The 21,960-nt window shown below is 45.3% G+C and overlaps 1 protein-coding gene across 6 annotated transcripts in view; it reads left to right on the forward strand.

The window, feature by feature from the left end:
- Positions 1–21,960, forward strand: part of MAPK10 (mitogen-activated protein kinase 10) — a 216,222-nt gene that overhangs the window by 85,668 nt on the left and 108,594 nt on the right. Inside the window, exon 1 of one of the 6 annotated variants that reach the window (XM_077300995.1) lies at positions 15,352–15,532. The exons of the other annotated variants lie outside the window; for them this stretch is intronic. Coding sequence (XP_077157110.1) covers positions 15,503–15,532 — 30 coding nt within the window. The 5' untranslated portion in view covers positions 15,352–15,502. Of the gene's footprint in view, positions 1–15,351; positions 15,533–21,960 lie in introns of those variants that run through there. 6 annotated transcript variants of the gene reach the window in all.

Raw genomic sequence — 21,960 nt, forward strand, 5'->3', positions numbered from 1 at the left:
TGTTTTGTTCTGTGCCTACACTTTGGGCTTTGTCCGTTTCCTCCTCTTTTGCTTGAAGCAGAACTTGTCTCCTGTAATGTGCTGGCCAAAGGAGGGGAAAATAGTGACAGAATCCTGCCTGGTACACAGTATTTCCCTAGTTTGGGGTACAGAATTTATAAGGGGTAGTCAACCTGTGGTCCTCAGGGGGTAGTCAAATGCTGGCAGGGGCTCATGGGAATTGTAGTCCATGGACACCTGGAGAACCACAGGTTGACCACCCCTGGGGATCCCCCAGAATTACAGCTCACCTCCAGACTACAGAGACCAGTTCCCCTAGAGAACATGGCTGCTTTGGAGAGTGGATTCCATACATCAGGGGTAGTCAACCTGTGGTCCTCCATTTGTCCATGGACTACAATTCCCATGAGGCCCTGCCAGCGTTTGCTGGCAGGGGCTCATGGGAATTGTAGTCCATGAACATCTGGAGGACCACAGGTGGACTACCCCTGCCATACATTATACAATGCTGAGGTCCCTTCCTGCCCCACATCCCACCCATTCCTGTCTCCATTCCCAAAATCTCCAGGTATTTCCCGATTCAGAAACCCAATGTCAGGGGGAAGAAAAATGGTTCCTTGCAAAGTTCGCTCTTTAAAATCCAGAACTTTTGACAGATTGCTGGATGCAGCTGCCGTGGCATGTACTGACTGGACTTCATTATAGGAGGGGGGGGGGTGAGAACGATTGCATTCCTGCCCTAGCCAGTGGGAGGGGAGAAAATGGATTTAAATTGATTTGTTTTGCACACAGCTCCCCTGATGGTTGAAACGATATCCGTAAATACCTGGGGACAGCCATATCAGGCCCTTGCAGTATGTGTTCACGTTTGGTAACTACCCTTCAGACCTGTTCCTAATGCATAAAATAGCCTCTCTGATAGAGCTCCTTTGGGTAGCAGAAAAATCCTATTCCTGTCAGAGCTGCCTTGGGCTTTCTGCATTCTCATGGCAAAAGCGTCTCTCTCTATTTGTGAGCTTTCAAGGTGAGCAGAGGGTGAAGGGCAGGCAGCCTTTGTGAGTTTGCAGCAATTGAAAGGGGCCCTTTTCTTCCATGAATGGGTTGTGGCCAGCTGCGCTCCAGCGAGGCAAGTCCTGATGAGATATTGAATGTTGTCCCCATGCAAATGGAGTGTCCTGAATACCTTCGGTAGTCAAACTGCGGTCCTCCAGATGTCCATAGACTACAATTCCCACAAGCCCCTGCCAGCAAACGCTGGCAGGGGCTCGTGGGAATTGTAGTCCATGGACATCTGGAGGGCCACAATTTGTGTTGTGGGCTCCCTCCTCCTTCTCTGTTAAAGGGACAGGACATTTTTCTGTGGCAACCCTAGCCTTCGGAGTTGTTGTGTGTGATATTTTAGCAATGAAGTGGAGCTGGGCGTGTGTAACAAAATCTCAATTCCCTAATTCTTTTTTTTTTAAGCTGCAAAAACAAGTGGCTAGTGGCCCATGAAATTTGCAGCTACTGATCTCACTCACCATTTAAATAGCTGCAAATCTTTCTGTAAACATCTGCGCAGCTTTATATGCATTATCTATGGCCGTCAGTACGTTCTATGGGATACTTCTGTGGGTACATAAATGTGCAATATGAGAGAGAGAGAGAGAGAGACAGAGAGAGAGAGACAGAGAGAGAGAGAGAGAGAGAGAGAGAGAGAGAGAGAGAGAGAGAGTAATGCATATTCATAGATCTAGACCAGGGGTAGTCAAACTGTGGCCCTCCAGATGTCCATGGACTACAATTCCCAGGAGCCCCTGCCAGCGAATGCTGGCAGGGGCTCCTGGGAATTGTAGTCCATGGGCATCTGGAGGGCCGTAGTTTGACTACCCCTGGTCTAGACATTAGAGCCTTGCTAGTATTCCATGCTGGAACATCCTACATCGGAACAAACCCTGCTGGGAGACCCAGCGGAGCTTCCACTCCTGCAAATATATGGAAGGTTCCAACTTCAGTACTATCTCCTGGGCTGTAAAAATCTACACATTATGTATTCATGTGTACAAATGTGTGGGTATTAATAAATAATGTGTGTTTTATGGGTTTACACAATTCATGTCAATAGGACCGCGCGTTTTCGTGGTGAACAATCGCTAATTTTAGGGTAAGAAGAAAGTTTCATTTCACAGTATATTGCCTAAATGGAACATTTTCCGCAATTAAACATAAAGTATTTATTCATGATGTGAAACAGACTTGCAACATTACGGGAGAGTTTTTTAAAAAAAATTTCAAAGATGAAAATTAATGATTCCGGTTTTAAAATACCGCAATGTATAGCAGTGGGTATGATTAGAATCCCTGTTAGGTTTGGGATAAAAGCATTCACATACTAATTAAGCATATATTTATGCATCAATTAACTAGTTAAGGCTTCAGTGGAGTTATAGTCATGCCAGGGAGAGATAAGGGGTGGTTTGAAGTAAATGCATGCAAATTTTGGAGTTATCATTTTGGCTTGTACTGATTTTAGGCCAAAGTTTTGGGAATACTGAATACCTGCAAAAACTTTTATCATGTGCGGGGCACGGTCTTATATACCATGGCTTACCAACCTCCAGGTAACACCTGGACCGTTTATGCACTGAGAACTTCACTGCCCCAGCTCCCATGCAGGAGCACAAATCAAGGGCGGATGAGGTGCACCGGGCCAAATGCTCCCCTGTGTGGGTGCAGGAAGAGGTGGGTCAACCTGCCGCGACTAAAACTCCAGCCTGCAGCACAGCATGAAACCTCCAGTGTGTAAACGGTCCTGGAGATCTTTCACTATTATAATTGATGTCCAAATGGCCAAGACCATGTCATCTGACTGCTTTGGAGGATGTACTGCATGGCATTGTATCCTGTTGAGAGTCCTGCCCTTCCCAAAGTCCTTCTATCCCAGTTTCCATCCCCCAAATCTCCAGCTAATTCCCAACCCAGAGCTTGCAACCATACCCTGTAGGCCAGCGGTCCGGAGGATAAAGGGGGCACTTTGCTATGGGATACAGGTTGGGTTATGGATGCCCAGTCTGACCTCAGAAACCCATACATGTGGGGACTGGCCTTTCCAAACTTCTCTGTCAGTGAATGTGCTTCTGGATACTGTTAGGAGCAGGCCAGGGCTTCAGGTATCACCCCTGCCCCTTTTTCAACCGTGGAAATGGCTGTGGGGAGTTATTTCCCTCTTTCTTGGGCTCCACGTCCCTTGAGATAGACACAAGGAGGTCTGGAGGAGGTAGAGAAGACCCTCACCCACAAACATTACTGCTGTCGAGAATGGCATGGCATGGTAGGCCGAAGCTTGTCCTTTCTCCTCGCAGCTTTTGGAGCTATCTTCAGCAACAAAATGGTCTTTTAAGGGTAGTCCCTGCATGAATGCTTGATACCTGAACTTTCTCCCCAATGGGTGAGAAACCATAGAGTTTGGCCCTCAAAACAGAGCGTCACCCCTGATGTCCCAATGTGCCAGGTGATCTTGGCACTTCATGTTTATTTCCTGCTTCTTCACTCCCCACTCCCAGGAAGTTCAACTCCATCCCTCGCCGACTGGTCCCACAGATTTGGCAGTCCCATAACCACTACACCATACTGAGTGAGAGAGCCAGTGTAGTGCAGTGGTTAAAAGTGGTGGAGAACTGGCTTTGATTCTCTGCTCCTCCACGTGCAGCGAGTTGGGTGACCTGAGGCCAGTCATAGTTCTCTCAGAGCTGTTCTTTCAGAGCAGTTCTCTCAGAACTCTCTAAGCCCAACCTATCCCACAGGGTGTCTGCTGTGGGGAGAGGAAGGAAAGGCGATTGTAAGCCGCTTTGAGACTCCTTCGAGCTGTGGAAAGTGGGGTATAAAAAGCCAGCTCTTCTTCTCTGAGGAGCATTCTCATGTCTTGCATAATGCATGTTTTGGCCCTGAAATGCATCCTTTGGAAGAAGCTGAACTCCCTCACCAGCCTGTTGTGTCCCTTGTGAGCCCAGCCATTTATACTCCTGCCCACTTGGCCTTCACCCTCTCAGGACTGCAGACTTCGGATCCCAAGTTGTTGAGAGTAAACAAACTCTAGTTTGCCCTGTTGGTAGTCTTCAGATGTCACAGGTAAACAGATTCAACTTGTGTAGATAAGCTCCCCTTGTGAGAGGTGGGAAGAGAGTTGAAAAGCATTGCAGTGAAGCATGGGGCATACCTGATGTGGACCAGTCTTTCTTTATTAGTGCTTGTTGCAATGTCTGAATACAGCCTCAAAGGCACAGGGAAAAGATTCCCCCCTCCTTTGGCCTTTTTCATTTCTTTTGCAGGTGAGTTGGGGTCTACATATGAACTGTGTGCTGTCTTAATTGATTTCAGCATCCCCCCCCCCCCCCAGTCTGCACATGACCATCTCAGTATCCACCGAGGAGCTGGAGGGTCTTGCTTGGAGAGAATTAAGTGCTTCCCACAATGAGATCAGGGGCAGGTTTTGACCTCTTTTGGCCTACAAAACCACAAAAGAACTGAAGGGACCAGAGGCTACTGCAAGAGTGCATGTACTGATCTCTGTACAAAACCTTAGTTTCAAAAAAAGGAATAAAGGAGGATTTTCAGTGCTTTCCTGCCAGCTTGGAAACAAGGCCATGCAATTTGGAATTTCAGCATCTGGGCAGAAATTCAGCGGGGAATGTTAGAAGTATCTCTGCGTGAACTAAGTATTCTGCAGAAAATCCTCTGCAGCATTACAGCAGGCGTGTCAATGTGAAAAGTGTTTGTTAAAAGGTAAAGAGAATATAGGAACCTGGAATGTCAGATCCATGAATCAAGGCAAGCTGGATGTGGTTAAACAAGAAATGAGAAGACTGAACATCGACATTTTAGGAATCAGTGAACTAAAATGGACAGGAATGGGTGAATTTAATTCAGATGACCATCAGGTATACTACTGTGGACAAGAATCTCGCAGAAGAAATGGAGTAGCCTTCATAATCAATAAGAGAGTAGGAAAAGCAGTCTTGGGATACAATCCCCAAAATGACAGAATGATCTCAGTTCGAATCCAAGGCAAACCATTCAACATCACAGTGATCCAGGTCTATGCCCCAACCACTGCTGCTGAAGAGGATGAAGTTGATCAGTTCTATGAAGCCCTACAACACCTTATAGAAGCAACGCCAAAAAATGATGTGCTTATCATCATGGGGGATTGGAATGCTAAAGTAGGAAGCCAAAAGATAACTGGGATAACAGGCAAGTTTGGCCTTGGAGTACAAAATGAAGCAGGGCACAGGCTGGTAGAATTTTGTCAAGAGAATACAATGGTCATAGCAAACACTCTTTTCCAACAACCCAAGAGATGACTCTACACATGGACATCACCAGACGGTCAACACAGAAATCAGATTGACTATGTACTCTGCAGCCAAAGATGGAAAAGTTCTATACAGGCAATAAAAACAAGACCAGGAGCTGATTGTGGTTCAGATCATGAGCTTCTTGTTGCAAAATTTAGGCTTAAATTGAAGAAAGTAGGGAAAAGCACTAGGCCACTCAGGTACGAACTAAATCATATCCCCGACGAATATACAGTAGAGGTGACAAATAGATTTAAGGAATTAGATCTGATAGACAGAGTGCCTGAAGAACTATGGACGGAGGTTCGCGACATTGTACAAGAGGTAGCAACTAAAACCATCCCAAAGAAAAAGAAATGCAAGAAATCAAAATGGCTGTCTGAGGAAGCTTTACAAATAGCTAAGGAGAGAAGGGAAGTGAAAGGCAAGGGAGAAAGAGAAAGATACACCCAATTGAATGCAGAATTCCAGAGAAAAGCTAGAAGAGATAAGAATGCCTTCTTAAATGAACAGTGCAAACAAATAGAAGAAAACAATAGAATGGGGAGGACCAGAGATCTTTTCAAGAAAATTGGAGATATGAAGAGAACGTTTCATGCAAAGATGGGTATGATAAGGGACCAAAATGGTAGGGACCTCACAGAAGCAGAAGAGATTAAGCAAAGGTGGCAAAATTATACAGAAGAACTATACAAGAGCGAGCTTAACATCCCTGATGACCACAGTGGGGTAGTTAGTGACCTGGAGCCAGACATCCTGGAATGTGAAGTCAAATGGGCCTTAGGAAGTCTGAGCAACAATAAAGCTAGTGGTGGTGACAGCATTCCAGTTGAACTATTCAAAATCTTAAAGGACGATGCAGTAAAAGTGCTACACTCAATATGCCAGCAAATTTGGAAAACTCAGCAATGGCCACAGGATTGGAAAAGGTCAGTTTACATTCCAATCCCAAAGAAGGGCAATGCCAAAGAATGTTCAAACTACCGCACCATTGCACTCATTTCTCATGCTAGCAAAGTTATGCTCAAAATCCTACAAGCTAGGCTCCAGCAATATGTGGACCGAGAACTTCCAGAAGTACAGGCAGGATTTCGAAGAGGTAGAGGAACTAGAGATCAAATTGCCAACATACGCTGGATCATGGAAAAAGCTAGGGAGTTCCAGAAGAACGTCTACTTCTGCTTCATTGACTATGCTAAAGCCTTTGATTGTGTGGAGCACAACAAATTGTGGCAAGTTCTTAAAGAGATGGGAATACCAGAGCATCTTATTTGTCTCTTGAGAAATTTATATGCAGGTCAAGAAGCAACAGTGAGAACTGAACATGGAATCACGGATTGGTTCAAAATTGAGAAAGGAGTTCGGCAAGGCTGTATACTGTCGCCTTGCCTATTTAACTTGTATGCGGAGCACATCATGAGAAAGGCGGGATTAGAGGAGTCACAAATTGGGATCAAGATTGCAGGGAGAAATATCAACAACCTCAGATATGCAGATGATACCACTCTAATGGCAGAAAGTGAAGAGGAACTAAAGAGCCTGTTGATGCAGGTGAAGGAGGAGAGTGCAAAAGTTGGCTTGAAACTCAACATCAAGAAAACAAAGATCATGGCAGCCGGCCCTCTCAATTCCTGGCAAATAGATGGGAAAGAAATGGAGATAGTGACAGATTTTATTTTCCTTGGCTCCAAGATCACTGCAGATGGGGACTGCAGCAAAGAAATTAAAAGACGCTTGCTCCTAGGGAGGAAAGCTATGGCAAATCTAGACAGCATCCTAAAAAGCAGAGACATCACCCTACCAACAAAAGTGCGTTTAGTCAAGGCTATGGTATTCCCAGTTGCAATGTATGGCTGCGAAAGTTGGACCATAAGGAAGGCCGAGCGTCAAAGAATTGAGGCTTTTGAACACTGGTGCTGGAGAAGACTCTTGCGAGTCCCTTGGACTGCAAGGCGAACAAACCGGTCAGTCCTAGAGGAGATAAGGCCGGACTGCTCCTTAGAAGGCCAGATCCTGAAGATGAAACTCAAATACTTTGGCCACCTCATGAGAAGGAAGGACTCCCTGGAGAAGAGCCTAATGCTGGGAGTGATCGAGGGCAAAAGAAGAAGGGGACGACAGAGAATGAGGTGGATGGATGGAGTCACTGAAGCAGTAGGTGCAAACTTAAAAGGACTCCAGGGAATGGTAGAGGACAGGAAGGCCTGGAGGATCATTGTCCATGGGGTCGCGATGGGTCGGACACGACTTCGCACATAACAACAACAACAAAGAGAATATATTAACCGAAATGTTATTCTAACCGCTGGCTTGCAAGGAAGTTCTAACTTAAATCCTTCAACTATACAGGCAAAAACAGATTTAATAGCTAAATTGTGAGTGCTGTTTCTGGTACTTCTGTGGTATATAATATTGTGCATGTTACAAGTGCTTTACATATGTTACTATTGTTGCAATACAACAACCTTGTAAGGCAGGCAAATACTAACCCTTAATGGCAGATGGGTGGGGAGCAATTGGCTTGCATAAGGTTACTTCCAGTGCATTCTTAAACTGTTACATCCTTCTAAACACCACTGAAGTTAATTGGCTTAGAGGGGTGTAATTCTGTTTGAGAGTTGGTGAATTCAGAACAGAGGCAGGACTTGACCTGGGGACCACAGCCCAGTGGGTGGATCCCACCAGCTTTTTCACTGATGAATGGGGGGGGGTCCCTTTTGGTAACTGAAAAGGCTGTGCTGGGGATCACAGGACCCTCATGGATGAAAACCATGTGGGACAGATATTATCCCCCCCCCCTTGGAAACAATGGAACTTAAACCAGGGCTGATTCTGCACTTACTTTGTTTATTCCGTTGTGGAGCCTGCTGAATTCAGATTGATTTCAACGCGGGTCTTCAGTGTGGATAGCAGGGATTGAATCGACCTGGGATTGGAATGAAAGCTCCGTGCAGATTCAGTCCAGGATCAGTGGGAAAAGCTGGCTAGATCCAGCCCATTATCTACCCACTGCTCCACTTCAGTTTCCTTAACCTATTCATTTATGCATTTTTATTCTCCAGGGAGCTTAAAACACTGTGCATGACTTATTCCTTTTCTTTTACAACAACCTTGTGGGGTAGATCAGGTTGAGAGGGGTGACTGGCCCAAGATCATGTAATGAGTTTCACAGCAGAGTGGGGAATTTGAATCCAGGTTCTAGTACCCCCCCCACCCCCCCAAAAAAATTGACTGCTGTGTTGTTGTTGTTGTTGTGTTGCGAAGTCGTGTCCGACCTATCACGACTCCATGGACAATGATCTTTCTTGTCCTCTACCATTCCACAGAGTCCATTTAAACTCGCACCGACTGCTTCAGTGACTCCATCCAGCCATCTCATTCTCTGTCGTCCCCTTCTTCTTTTGCCCTCAATCGCTCCCAGTATTAGGCTCTTCTCCAGGGAGTCCTTCCTTCTCATGAGGTGGCCAAAGTATTTGAGTTTCATCTTCAGGATCTGGCCTTCTAAGGAGCAGTCAGGGCTGATCTCCTCTAGGACTGACCGGTTTGTTCGCCTTGCAGTCCAAGGGACTTGCTCTCCAGCACCAGAGTTCAAAAGCCTCAATTCTTTGACACTCGGCCTTCCTTATGGTCCAACTTTCACAGCTATACCACACCACTATTCGTTGGACAAAGTACTTGACCTTGGAGGAAGAAAATATTTGATTGCTTATCCTGCAAGGGACCAGTTGCACTCCTTCATTAAGCGGTACTTAAGTGCCATCGATGGCCCACTGAAGCCAATGTGGGGAAACTATCATTGATTTTAATGGCGCCGGAGTCAACCCTTGATCTGTTTTGTTCTGCAGCATTGTATAGCCAATGTACTGGAAACCCCAGCACAGCAGAGTTGCCGAGTTGCCTGTCATTAACCTAATGATCATTCTTAAGATTTTGTCAGTCATGCATGAAATATTTCGGTATACCTCCACGAAACGATGGGGCTTTGAAACCTTAAGAGGCAATTGCAAATGGCAACTCAAGGCCAGAGAAAGTTGAAAGGAGTTGTTATCTTTAAGGAGGCACCCGGCAGAAACAGGCCCCGAAGCTTTCTCTGCTCCCTTTTTGGGTTGCAAACTGATTAACTTGCATAGTTGAATGCGATTTGCGAAGGACAGCTAATTTATACCGTCTTGGCTGTGTACCCAGGGAGGTTGAGGCCTGCAACTTAAAGGATTTCCCCCTCTCATTAGAACTGCTTTCTTGGCCTTTGACTTTCTTGCTGCAGGTTAAAATGTGGCCAAATTCTGATTTGCTCAGGCACCTGCTTTCACACACTGGGGCTTTTTGCACGCCTTCAAAATAGCACAATGGTTGCCAATTGAAAACGCTACTGATTTGCTGTTTTGCACAACGTCGTCGACAATCTGCCACACACCTGAAACCAATCTGCAAAAAGCGCTTCCTTGTAGCGCTTTCAGGGAAATCCCCAAAAGTGGATTCACCCTCCGGAAAGCGATACACTCCTGCAACCAATCTGCAACACTAGCGAAAAAGACCTGTGCGTTAACATTGTTGCGGTTTCTACAAAGTCCCTCCCCCTGGCTCTCTTCTCTGATCTTCCGGTGAAGCGATCGCCATTTTTTTTTCTCCGAGCGAGCGGGGATAAACGCACCAGCGAGCCTCTTTCTGTTTAGAGGCTTCCCTGGCTTCAGTCCCTCTCCTTTAGTCACTAAGCACAAACCACAGAAAAGCCCATTTGCTGATGTATTTTCCCTTTAATTTTTACACATTCATTCAGCCGAAAATCGGGGCCGTGAGGGGGGGGGGATTTTTTTTTTCACTCGGAGGAAGCGTGGCAACGATCAAACGACAGCTCAAACACATTAGGCAGCTGGATGGGTCTCTCCGTTGCAACGAATCTACACAGATTCGTTGCAATGGGTCTGTTTTTTTTTTTTTAAACCTTTCTTAAAGGGAAAGGGGCTGTTTGGGAGCATGCTGACGGCTGCCCATTGGCTGCTTGACGGCCAGGGGCGGGACGAGCTTGGCAATAGCGCTTCCTTTCTAGCGATTTCTGCCGAGACCGGAAGCCTGTGGGAAACGCTACAAAACGCAACTGGATTCCACTACAAAGGCAGGTATGCATAACGACGAATTCCACTATTTTAAATGGCGATTTTTCATTCAGTGACCAATTTGCTACAAAGATCCCGGTGCGTAAAGCCCCACTGTGTTTGGCTGGATTTTGACTGACACAGGAACTTCCATCATGCTGCCTGTGTGAGGGAAGGCAGGAGGATCCTAAGAGCCATGTTCACATCTTGCATAGCTTGCTTGGCCCCCCAAAGGCTCACCCACCCCTCCCAGAATGGCCAGTGATGGGCCTGGAGGGGTGGGAAGGGGAGGGCCCTAGCGTGGGCTTGTCCACAGCTCTGTTTCCCAACCATATTCTGCACAATCGCACCACTTCTGGGGTTTCTTGAAGCCTGAAGAATGTTTCAGGGGTTTCTCAATGGCAAGAAGTTCAGAAAGGCTGTTCTAGGCACTGTAGTGAGGAAAGGCAATATCACTTTTGACTTATACAACAATTATTTTTAAAGAGCTCGAAGCTGCTTGTATTCCTTGGGATAAACAGCATACATTCTGCGCTGAATTCTGCATAGACATGTTTTGCAAGTTAAAACATGTATGTTTGCTTATTTTGTACATGTTTTCTGGGTTTGCTAGTCATGTGATACAGCAAAACTCTCTGCTGAGCTCCTGGATTTTCCTCCCTGTTGCCCACACGCTGTCTAGCTACATTCTCTAACTTTCCATGGCTCTAAAAATTCTCCTTCGAAAAAAAGAAAGGAAAACTGGGGCTCTCCAGATGCTGAATTCTCAGCCTGGCAGAATTTCAGTACTTACCTGGTGCAGCGAGAGAATCCACACAGCCCTCAACAATTTTGACTGTTTCTGTTTGGAAATCAAGCCCTGCAAGCCCTGATTATCCATGGGAAAGGGCTGGGAAGAAATAATACAAAGACCAATTCTTCCCTGGAGCTTTTTCTCTGGTGCTTATTAGGTCTTTGGATTTATACTTGAGCGGGCCCCTAAGGATCAGTGTAACCATATTTCTTTATCCCATCTGTCTTCATAATTAAATTGGGTTGATCACCATGTTTAGCGACAGCACCTGGTTCAGGGTTCTGGGACTGTCCCTATTCAGAGTGCAGGAATGGGGCTGAGGTTTTGAATGTATCACCCCCTACAAAACGCAGAATGCTTGCCTGCATCCAGGCCATTAGCAGATCAGACAGAATAGTAAATTGCAGCCTTTATCCCGATAAACCAGCTGGGCAATCCCAAGCAGAGTTCCGATCCCCTCCATGCATTATAATTATGGGTTTAGAACAGCAGAACCCTGCTTAGGGTTTCACTGTTCATTTTTGTGAGTGTTTAGAACTTTGCATTTCCTATGTGGGTTATTTTGTTGTGGTTGTGAACATGCAGAGAGCTTTTTTTTTTTTTTTTACACAGGGGAACACTCCTAAAATGCAATCCTTCACTTGAGATGGTAACCTATTCCAGGCATGTTGTTTTTGTTTCCACTGACCAGCACTTAAAATGATTGGAAAAGGGCCGATTCCGCACACACTATTATAATGCAATTTCAATGTGCTTTTGTAGCTGGATTTTCCTGTGCAGAACAGGAAAATGTACTTCTAAAGTGCGTTGAAAGTGCATTATCTAGTGTATACGGAATGGACCCTGGTAGCCCTGGATGGGACCCAGCAAGCTCAGCAGGTACCTGAAAGATTGGCTTATCTAATTTTAATTTGGAGATGTACAGGGTTTGATCCAACAAGGTTTTCCTACTGGCAATAAGGAAGGTGGGCGCCATTTTGACCACCAGGGAGGTTATGACATGGGTCCACATTGATAAAAGCTATGTAGGATGGTGACTGTAAGGGAAGGGAGATTGAGAAAGGTTGAGTGAAAACGATGGCTAGATTTAACCCATACCAGACAATTGTGGGAAGCCTGTTCCATGGATGTGCTGATTTTATGGTTTAAATTATATATCTAGTTCCCAGGAGAGAGAGCCAGGCTGTGTGGGTGGTTAAGCTCAACAGCCTCTAATCTGGAGAACCAGGTTTGATTCCAACAGGTTACAAAAAACAAAACAAAAACAAAAAAACAGCTCCTCTTCTTCTGTCATTTAACCGTTTGCTCCTTGTTTGATTCCCACAGAATTGAGTGAACAATCCGGCATCCTTCTGACATTCTTTCCTAGACAAAACACATGCCATATGTTTGTTCTTCTTGCTGTTTGAATCATCCCTGGAACTTTCCTTCCTCCACTTTCTAGTACTGAAATATCTCGTGGAATGCTCAATGGTTTTTTCCATCAGATTGCTTGTCTTGTAGCATGAGGTATTCCCATTTCAGCAGACAGAATAGGAGCAGGGAACTTTATATTCAGAGAGCTGGAAATAGGAAGGTTTGGCACTCTATCCCAGTACTGTTGGTAATAGCATTAATCTGTAATATTCCCAAATACTATCCTGCAGGAAACCCACCAGTGTCTCTTGACTCCTATCCCAACTGGCACATCTACCCCTTTTCCTGTCTTATCTCTCTTGGCAAAACTCTGGTCTTCAGAAGATTAATGCTGCCGTCACAATTTCCCTGGTATCTTCCTACTTCACAATATAGCTGTGGTTTAAAACCTACTTACTGATCATGCTATGATTGTTCACTTGAAATCATGCCTGAGCTATGCCTTTTCACAGCCAGATGGACATCACAGTCTCTTAGTGGCTCTAAGTGGCAGTTGTGACTTGCTTCTATTAGTAGGCTGGGAAGTGATATGGAATTCCTGTCTAGGTTTATAGAATCATTGGAAGGTGTCACCAGGGTCATCTAGTCCAGGGCTAGTCAACCTGTGGTCCTCCAGATGTCCATGGGCTACAATTCCCATGAGCCCCTGCCAGCGTTTGCTGGCAGAGGCTCATGGGAATTGTAGTCCATGGACATCTGGAGGACCACAGGTTGACTAGCCCTGATCTAGTCCAACCCTCTGCAGAATGCCGGAAATTTACAACTATCTGCCCACCCACAGTGACCCCCATTCCATGTCTAGATGATGCCCTTCCAAGCCAGAATCACTGACCAGTCTGGTCTGGAAGAAATTTGCCTCCCAATCCCAAAGTGGCATTTCCATGGGCATGCAAGAAGGAGCCACAAGAGACAGGCACCAACTCGGTGCCCGCCAACTCACAATCTGCCTAAGTTCACAGAATCAGCATTTCTGTCAGGTTATTTGAGAAGGACTGCTTTTTTGTACCCCACTTTTTGTTAGCCAAAGGAGTTCCAAAGCTGTCCACAACTACCTTCCCTTTCCTCTCCCCTCATCAGACACCCTGTGTGGTCACACCCAGTTCCCCAAAGCCAAGCCCACAGACTCAAAACAGTTACAAAACCCAAGAAGGCAGATAGCCTATCCTCCTTGGTTGGTAGTACTGCCACCACCTCGGAATGGGTCCCTAGGCATCCAAGACCCACAGGCAGTCTTGAAGCCTATCAGGGAATTTACTAGGGAGCTTGACCCTGTCCAGGGACAAGTCCCACAATCAAAAGGCTTAGTTGGTAGTATGGCACAAGTTAGGCAGGCTAGGCTTCATCTTAGCTTGTCTCAGAATCAAATGACAAAGTTCTAAAAAATAAATTGATATTTATTAAAGTGCACAAATATAATTATACACTGGCAGTGAGAAAACAAAAACATTGTACAATATATCTGGCTAACACATGATTCTCACAAGAATGGCAGGATGTCAAGACAGAATTTCAAAGTTGCAGGTTCACAAGGCACAGACAAGGGTTCCCCCAAAATCTGAACAATGGTATGTTACAATAGAAAACCTTTATGGCTGATTCCCACGCGGGGTCTTGGGCACAGAAACCAATCATATCCAAATTAACAATTTATTAATTAACCAATAGGGTTACTAATGTCAAGCTAGGTGAGCCAATCCTGAAGCAGATGATGTAATGTCGACTCATCTCACTCAAGGCCCATTTCTCACAACAAGTTAATTGGGAACAACTGAAGCCAATTGTCTTATCAGTAGGTGCGCATAGTGTGAAGCTTCTCAAGGGCACAGGTGCAACTAATTGGCACTACATTCCTACACTATGAGAGCAAAGACTTTCTCAGGAGGCCCACTAAAGGTTCTGCAGGGCCGAAGCCTGAACCAGCGTTTCAGGAACAAGATTTTAAGCTACTATTTCACTACACCCTGTGAGGGAGGGGAGGTTGAGAGAGCCCTGATATCACTGAAGAAGAAGAAGAGTTGGTTCTTATATGCTGCTTTTTCTCTACCCGAAGGAGTCTCAAAGTGGTTTACATTCACTTTCCCTTTCCTCTCCCCACAACAGACACCCTGTGAGGTGGGTGAGGCTGAGAGGGCTTTGAGAACTATGACTGGTCCAGGGTCACCCAGCTGGCAGCATGTGGATGATGATGATGATGAAATTTCTTACCTGCCTTCCCCCGAAGACACGAGGCGGGTTATAGCATACATAAAAACCCCAACAACATATAAACCAATATAAAATGCACAATAAAACACGAGTAGGGAGTCAAACCTGGTTCTCCAGATTAGATGCCACTCTTAAGCACCACACCGATTTCACACCTGCAAGTCATCACTGCAGGAGTGCCTGTGAATATTGCACCATCAGCTGCAGAGGCTGCTGTGTGAGGGAAACCTCACCACCGTCTTCTGAGCAGGACTTGAACCTAGACCTGTAGCTTCCTATCCACAGGAACAACATTGGCATAAGCTCCAGGCTGAGGTGGCACAAAGGAGCCGAAGTGCCAGATTGGCTCCATGCAGCTGCACAGTTAAACTTGAGTTGTGCTGTAGTTCCTTGCAGGATTCATACCAGGGCACAATGCAGAGTCAGGCACTCCAGCAGGGCAGCTGGAGCCAATTTCCTCCCGGGCTACTTAGATTGAGGCCTGAGAAAAGGCTACCTTGATGGATCAGTCATTTCCCAAGACTACAAACCCTGGGTGCTAGAGCCAGTGCCAGAGCCTACCAAGTCTGCAGAATAAGTCCTGGCTTGCAAGGAGGCCAGGAAGCTGGAGGCTAGCATAGAGGATTTATAATCAGCCACTGCTTACTGAACTGCAGAGACCAATGTGTGGAACAGAAGAAGATTCAATTATGGTAATATGGACTAAATCCAGAAGGGTTGATACTCTCGTCTCTTGCAGCAAAATTTAGTTAGGAAAATGTTAACTAATGCAGAGCAAAAAATAGGGCTTGCTAATGGCTGCTACTGGGAATGATCTAGTATTGTTTCATGATCGTGTTTGAGTTTTGGAAAACAATGGCATGTCTTCTAGCACTTCTTGCATTTCATCATCAGCCTTTGACTCTGCTGTCTATAATTTTTCTCTTCATAAATTCATGTTTACCTGCCTTCCTAGTCAGAATTACTACATGTGACTGGTGAAATGGGCTCTAGTCCACAAAAGTATTTTTTTTTCTAGAATAAAAATCTTCTTTGTCTTTAAGGTTGTGCAAAATTCTTGTTTATGTTATAAAAATTGTGTCTGGACTATTTGTTCGGATGCTTGTGGTGCCCTGAAATCTGGGTTACGCAGGAACGGCTGGTGGGTGAATAGTTTTGTTTTTTAGACAGAGCTCAGATGAGAATTTTCTTCCTCCCCAATATCATGAAACACAAAAGTGCCCTTCTGTGTTGAGCCCACGGATGAGCCCACGTAGACCACACTGAGCTTTCCTTGAGCTGCTATACTACAACTGCCTCTGAGATTTCACATGTACCTGGTTCTCACTGAAATTCTTGTGCCAATCTTTAAAAACTAAGTCTGTGTTAGCTCATCTTTATTCCACAACTTCCCATTCGTGCTGGTGGCAGGGGCAGGATTCTACTGTGCCCTGCTGCAAGGTGTTTGGGAGGAGGGGAATTTCCCAGCCTAATTCCAGTTGCTGGTCTTGGGTCGAGTAGAGGAGGAATTCTGTCCTGAGCATTGCCAGCAATTAGGCAGAAGGGTCATAGCGGTATTCTCAGCAACAGAGAACAGGCGACAGAGCAGGAAATACAGGAGTGACATAGAGTTCAGGACCAAGGCTAGCACTAAAGCAGTTTGAGGGTATGATATGAGTGAGGATGGTGCATCTCCTCTATTAAAGGGAAATTACAGCGCCAACATTTTTTTTTAATGGTTCACCTGACGGCAGCCCACTAGGTGAAGACCGTGGACTCCAATAGAGGAACTGATTGAAGTGATTATTATTAATATATATTAATTATAGAATGATAGATTTGGAAGGGGTTATTCAGGCCATCTAGTCCAACCCCCTGCTCAACGCAGGATCAGCCCTAACCATCCTAAAGCATCCAAGAAAAGTGTGTATCCAGCCTTTGCTTGAAGACTGCCAGTGAGGGAGAGCTCACCACCTCCTTAGGCAGCCTATTCCACTGCTGAACTACTCTGACTGTGAAAAACTTTTTCCTGATATCTAGCCTATATCGTTGTACTTGAAGTTTAAACCCATTACTGCGTGTCCTCTCCTCTGCAGCCAGCAGAAACAGCATCCTGCCCTCCTCCAAGTGACAACCTTTCAAATACTTAAAGAGGGCTATCATGTCCCCTCTCAACCTCCTTTTCTCCAGGCTGAACATTCCCAAGTCCCTCAACCTATCTTCATAGGGCTTGGTCCCTTGGCCCCAGATCATCCTCGTCGCTCTCCTCTGTACCCTTTCAATTTTATCAACGCCCTTCTTGAAGTGAGGCCTCCAGAACTGCACACAGTACTCTAGGTGTGGTCTGACCAGTGCCGTATACAATGGGACTGTGACATCTTGTGATTTTGATATTAATATTAACTTGTTGTTGGTTCCCGGCCCCCAGAAGGCGCATTGGGCCTCGACCAGGGCCGGGGCCTTTTCAACCCTGGCCCCTACCTGGTGGAATAGGCTCCCGGAAGTGCTAGGGGATTGGTGGGCTATAAATCCAAAAAGTAATAAATAATAATAATAATATATTTCTCATTAATATATTTGCACCATTTGTTGTATCCCATTCAGAACAGGAAGATAATAACGTCTTTAGACGAATAACGTAATGCTTTAGGAGAATAACATAATGTTTTGGCCATAAAATCTGTGGCCACCTTTACTGGCATTTGATAAATCTGCTCCAGCTTAGTATAGGTAAGGTCATTTAAAAATAAAGGCAGTCACGATGTTAATAGAACGCAAGGTAGTAGATGTAACCTTTTCGGGGCTACCTGCCAAAATAAGCGCTCCAGATGTGTTTCTCAGTGATGCTGCTGCTCTGCAGGAAAGGTTGTGCAGACTTAGTTGCGTAATATGTGAGTCTGTTGTATTTCCGCTCACCAGGGATATGTCTATGCTTGGAAGGAAATGAAGCCGAAGTCACGTTGGGTGCAGGGAACATTCCAGCTCGGCTCGGAGTGTATTAAACGCGGGGCCTGCTGTGGCAGTCATTAGATACCTCCGAGCGTCTTTACTACTGACATTTATCTAAGGATCAGGGTTATTTTATTGATTTTTGTTCCAGGGTGTCACAGATTTACTCAGTGGGGGATGCATATGAAATTATGAAAGCCTGAGCTGCAATTTTCACTCTTTAATCATGAACTACCAGGAAAGGAAACAAATGCCCATGTGATTTATGAGAAATGGGTGGCTTTGGAGGAGGTGGTTTACAGTCGGTGTCATGCGCAGGCTTCTCAGAAGCGATAAACATTTTCCCTCTGTGCTGCCCTATCACCTCTTCACGTAGTAGGCTAGGGATGAGGGTGGGAGTTACTACATTAGTTCATCACTGTGGTCCCTTGAGAAATGGCCTCAGGGGCTAAGTACTGGATCATTATGACTGCATGCTGTTGGAAGACATGTAGGTCAAGGCAGAGAGAGAAGGGAAATCCTTACTAAAAGCAGGAGAAGGGAAATCTTTGTACCAAAAGTACACGCAGTCATTTAGTTCAGGCTTGGCTTGTTTTGTTTGGTTTAAAGGTACTTGGGTTCTTTAATGTCATTATGTGATGCCTTCAGGGTCATTGGTGAATTTGTCTGATATTTACCGTGGTTTCAGTGGGAAACACTTTCTCAGTTGTAGCTCCATCCCTCTTCCCCAAACTGAAATGAAGAAAATTATATATAGAAAAATAAGACGATATAGGGTGAAGAATTCATATTATGTTTTCTTTCTCTTTCTCTCTTTCTCTCTTTCTCTCTTTCTCTCTTTCTCTCTTTCTCTCTCTCTCTCTCTTTCTCTTTCTTTCTCTCTCTCTCTCCCCCCCCACCCCCCAATCCATGTTTATACTTTCTAATTGGGTCTCCCCAAGTGAACTTTGTAGATCCAATCAAGGCTGCACAAAAATGCTGAATGTGGAGGATGCTTTGTGATGTGAACAAGTGTTCTGGCTGGAAGCTGCGCCTGTCAGGCATGCATCTGCTGAATCAATGTCTTCTGACTCACCCAGAAACATAAATATGACATAAAGGAATGACAAATGAAATCAGAACATAGCCAGAAACTTTGCTGGGTGACTAAGAACACAATCCTAGCTTGCCCCCCACTCTCTCTGTTTATGTGAAGTGCTATGCTGCAGTGACTTCCAAGTTTTGCTGACCCTATGAATTAATGACCCCAAAAGATCCTATAGCAACAACCTTCTCCAGATCTTGCTGTCACTTCCTTTATTGAAACAATCAATTTTATGTTGCAGCTTTCTCTTTTCATGCTTCAACTTTTCCTAGCTTTATTGTCTTTTCCGGTGTGTCTAGTCTTCTCATAATATGACCAAAGTATAATAGCTTCAGTTTAGTCATTTTCATGTCTTAGAATTCAGGCTTTAGCTGGTCTAAAGGTAAAGGTACCCCCTGTGCAAGCACCGAGTCATGTCTGACCCTTGGGGTGACGCCCTATAGCGTTTTCATGGCAGACTCAATACGGGGTGGTTTGCCAGTGCCTTCCCCAGTCATTACCATTTACCCCCCAGCAAGCTGGGTACTCATTTTACCGACCTCGGAAGGATGGAAGGCTGAGTCAACCTTGAGCCGGCTGCTGGGATCGAACTCCCAGCCTCATGGGCAGAGCTTTCAGGCTGCATTACCACTCTGCGCCACAAGAGGCTCTGAACGGTAATGACTGGGGAAGGCACTGGCAAACCACCCCATATTGAGTCTGCCATGAAAACGCTGGAGGGCGTCACCCCAAGGGTCAGACATGACCCGGTGCTTGCACAGGGGATACCTTTACCTTTAGCTGGTCTAGAGCCCACTAATTTGTCTTTTTGGTGGTCCCCTGTATCTGCAAACAAGCGCTCTGATTCACAACTCCTTTCCTAGAAATTCATAGAGCCTTATTAAAACTCTTCTGCTTTCTCACAAACTTCTTCAGATGCTAAGCCTGAGGAGGAGCTACTGATCTGACTTCTGAATTGGCTTTAGAAAAGAGTCCAGCATTACATTTAGTGCTTCGGCAACTAGGTTTTCAAGCCTGAACTCCTGAATTCCTGCCTTTTTCACTCCCCTCCCCGGAGCCACTGCTGGGCAAACTATGCTCCCAATCTACTGTGCTCCTTCCAAACACCCAGCGTTTCCCTTCTCCGCCCTTTTCTCCTTTAACTGCTCTCTTCCCCTTCTCTAGTAGGTCATTTTCAGAATTAGATGAATAGCACTGTGAATTTTTAAAGAGCTTAATTTGCTGCCGTCATTTCTCTCTCTGGAAGCATGAGGTTCCTTGAAGGAAGATAAACTTTTTTCTGCCGGGATTTAAGTGGTGTTCTTACCTATTTAATATCACTGTAGGTTCCCTTTTCATTATGGCCACTTGTTTCAAGAATAATTTAAAGGCTTCCTGTAGGTCCAGCAGAGAAATAGGTACTCATTTCCTAACACCGTGCAGCTCAAATCCCTCCTCCAAAGAGCTAGCAGTGGAATAATTAGATTCAAGCTGATTTGATTATCATTGACAAATAGTTTCCTTTGACTGGAGTAAGTCACCCTCAATCCAAGTCATTGGGCTCAATTGGCTTGTAAATCTAGGGAACAAGTTCATTTGAGGGGAAAGTATATATTTTTTAGAAATCTAGAGATTATAAAATGTTCCCGTTATAATGTATCCACAAGATCGTTCAGGACCGGAGACACCGGGCGAGTCAGAAGGAATACAGAACCATAATTTCATTTTTCTAACAGTAGACAAGATACAGAGAATAATTTTGGCCTTCAACCATCTGACCAAGCTCAGATGTAGAGCAGCCAAGATGAAGGGCATAGGCTCTTGAAAGTCTCTCTCGGGTCTCGTAGGTTTACCCCTGCCATTGAGGGCCTCCCTTTTGGAAGGTTTGGGGATTCTGTTGCAGTGGCTCCAATTCTGGATTTGAAGAAGAAGAGTTGGTTCTTATATGCCGCTTTTCCCTACCCGAAGGAGGCTCAAAGCGGCTTACAGTCACCTTCCTATTCCTCTCCCCACAACAGACACCCTGTGGGGTGGGTGAGGCTGAGAGAGCCCTGATATTCCTGCTCGCTCAAAACAGTTCTATCAGTGCCCTGGCAAGCCCAAGGTCACCCAGCTGGCTGCATGTGGGGGAGTGCTGAATCAAACCCAGCATGCCAGATTAGAAGTCTGCACTCCTAACCACTACACCAAACTGGCTCTCTGAAGAAGACAGAGCAGGACTCAGTTTTCTGCTCAGTCAAGCAACTTTCTGGGTGACCTTGGGCACGTTACTTCTGATCAGCCTAGCCTATACCATAGCGTTGTTACGTGTATAATATGAGAGATTCCAATATATTTCAACCATGGAGGAAGGGACAGATTAGCAATGTGGCAAGCATATTACAGTGGACCGAAAAGAGAGGGTATCTTTGCAGTAATGGTCTCAGCCAACTAAATGTGACCCTGCTCTTGGAAATCATAGAAGGGGGCTGAGAATGGGTGGAAACGTTTGCCTGATCAAAATGAGATTAGGAAGCATTTCCCTTACTCTAACCTAGTTTAGCAATTGTATCACGTAGCCAGATCTGATCAACTGAGTGACGCAGTTGCTTCATCAGGTTTACAGGATAACCCCAATTGGTTGGGGATTACCGTCCTAGCCACAAGCTGAATTTTGGTGTTGTAGGGAGGGGCTGTTTGTTGTTCAAGGATACAGAATGAGGGGAAATGGTTTGTGTGGGAAATACAGGGTCAGCACATAGCTGAATTCAGAGACAAACGTTCTCATACATCAGGCATTCTAGTTACCCTACAGGTTGTTTGCATGTGGAATAACCTTTGCACTGAGGCCCATGAATACATCCTTGGCAATCTAGCAGAAAGGACATGGCTCAGTGACAGGACAGACACAATGCATGTAGAAGGTCCCAGATTTAGTATCCTGCCATTGGAAAAGACTGTTCTGGAGAATGCAGCAGAACAAAAAATACTGAACGAGATGCCTCCATGATCTGTCTCAATACAAAGGACTTCTGGCTACAAGGTTCCTATGAGTTTGTTCACTTTAGGGGGGGGGGGATGCAGCTGTAAGCAGTAGGTCACTTCTGCCATATCAGAAGAAGTAGAGTTGGTTCTTATATGCTGCTTTTC

Source organism: Paroedura picta, chromosome 10 (assembly GCF_049243985.1).
Source record: "Paroedura picta isolate Pp20150507F chromosome 10, Ppicta_v3.0, whole genome shotgun sequence".
Taxonomy (NCBI): domain Eukaryota; kingdom Metazoa; phylum Chordata; class Lepidosauria; order Squamata; family Gekkonidae; genus Paroedura; species Paroedura picta.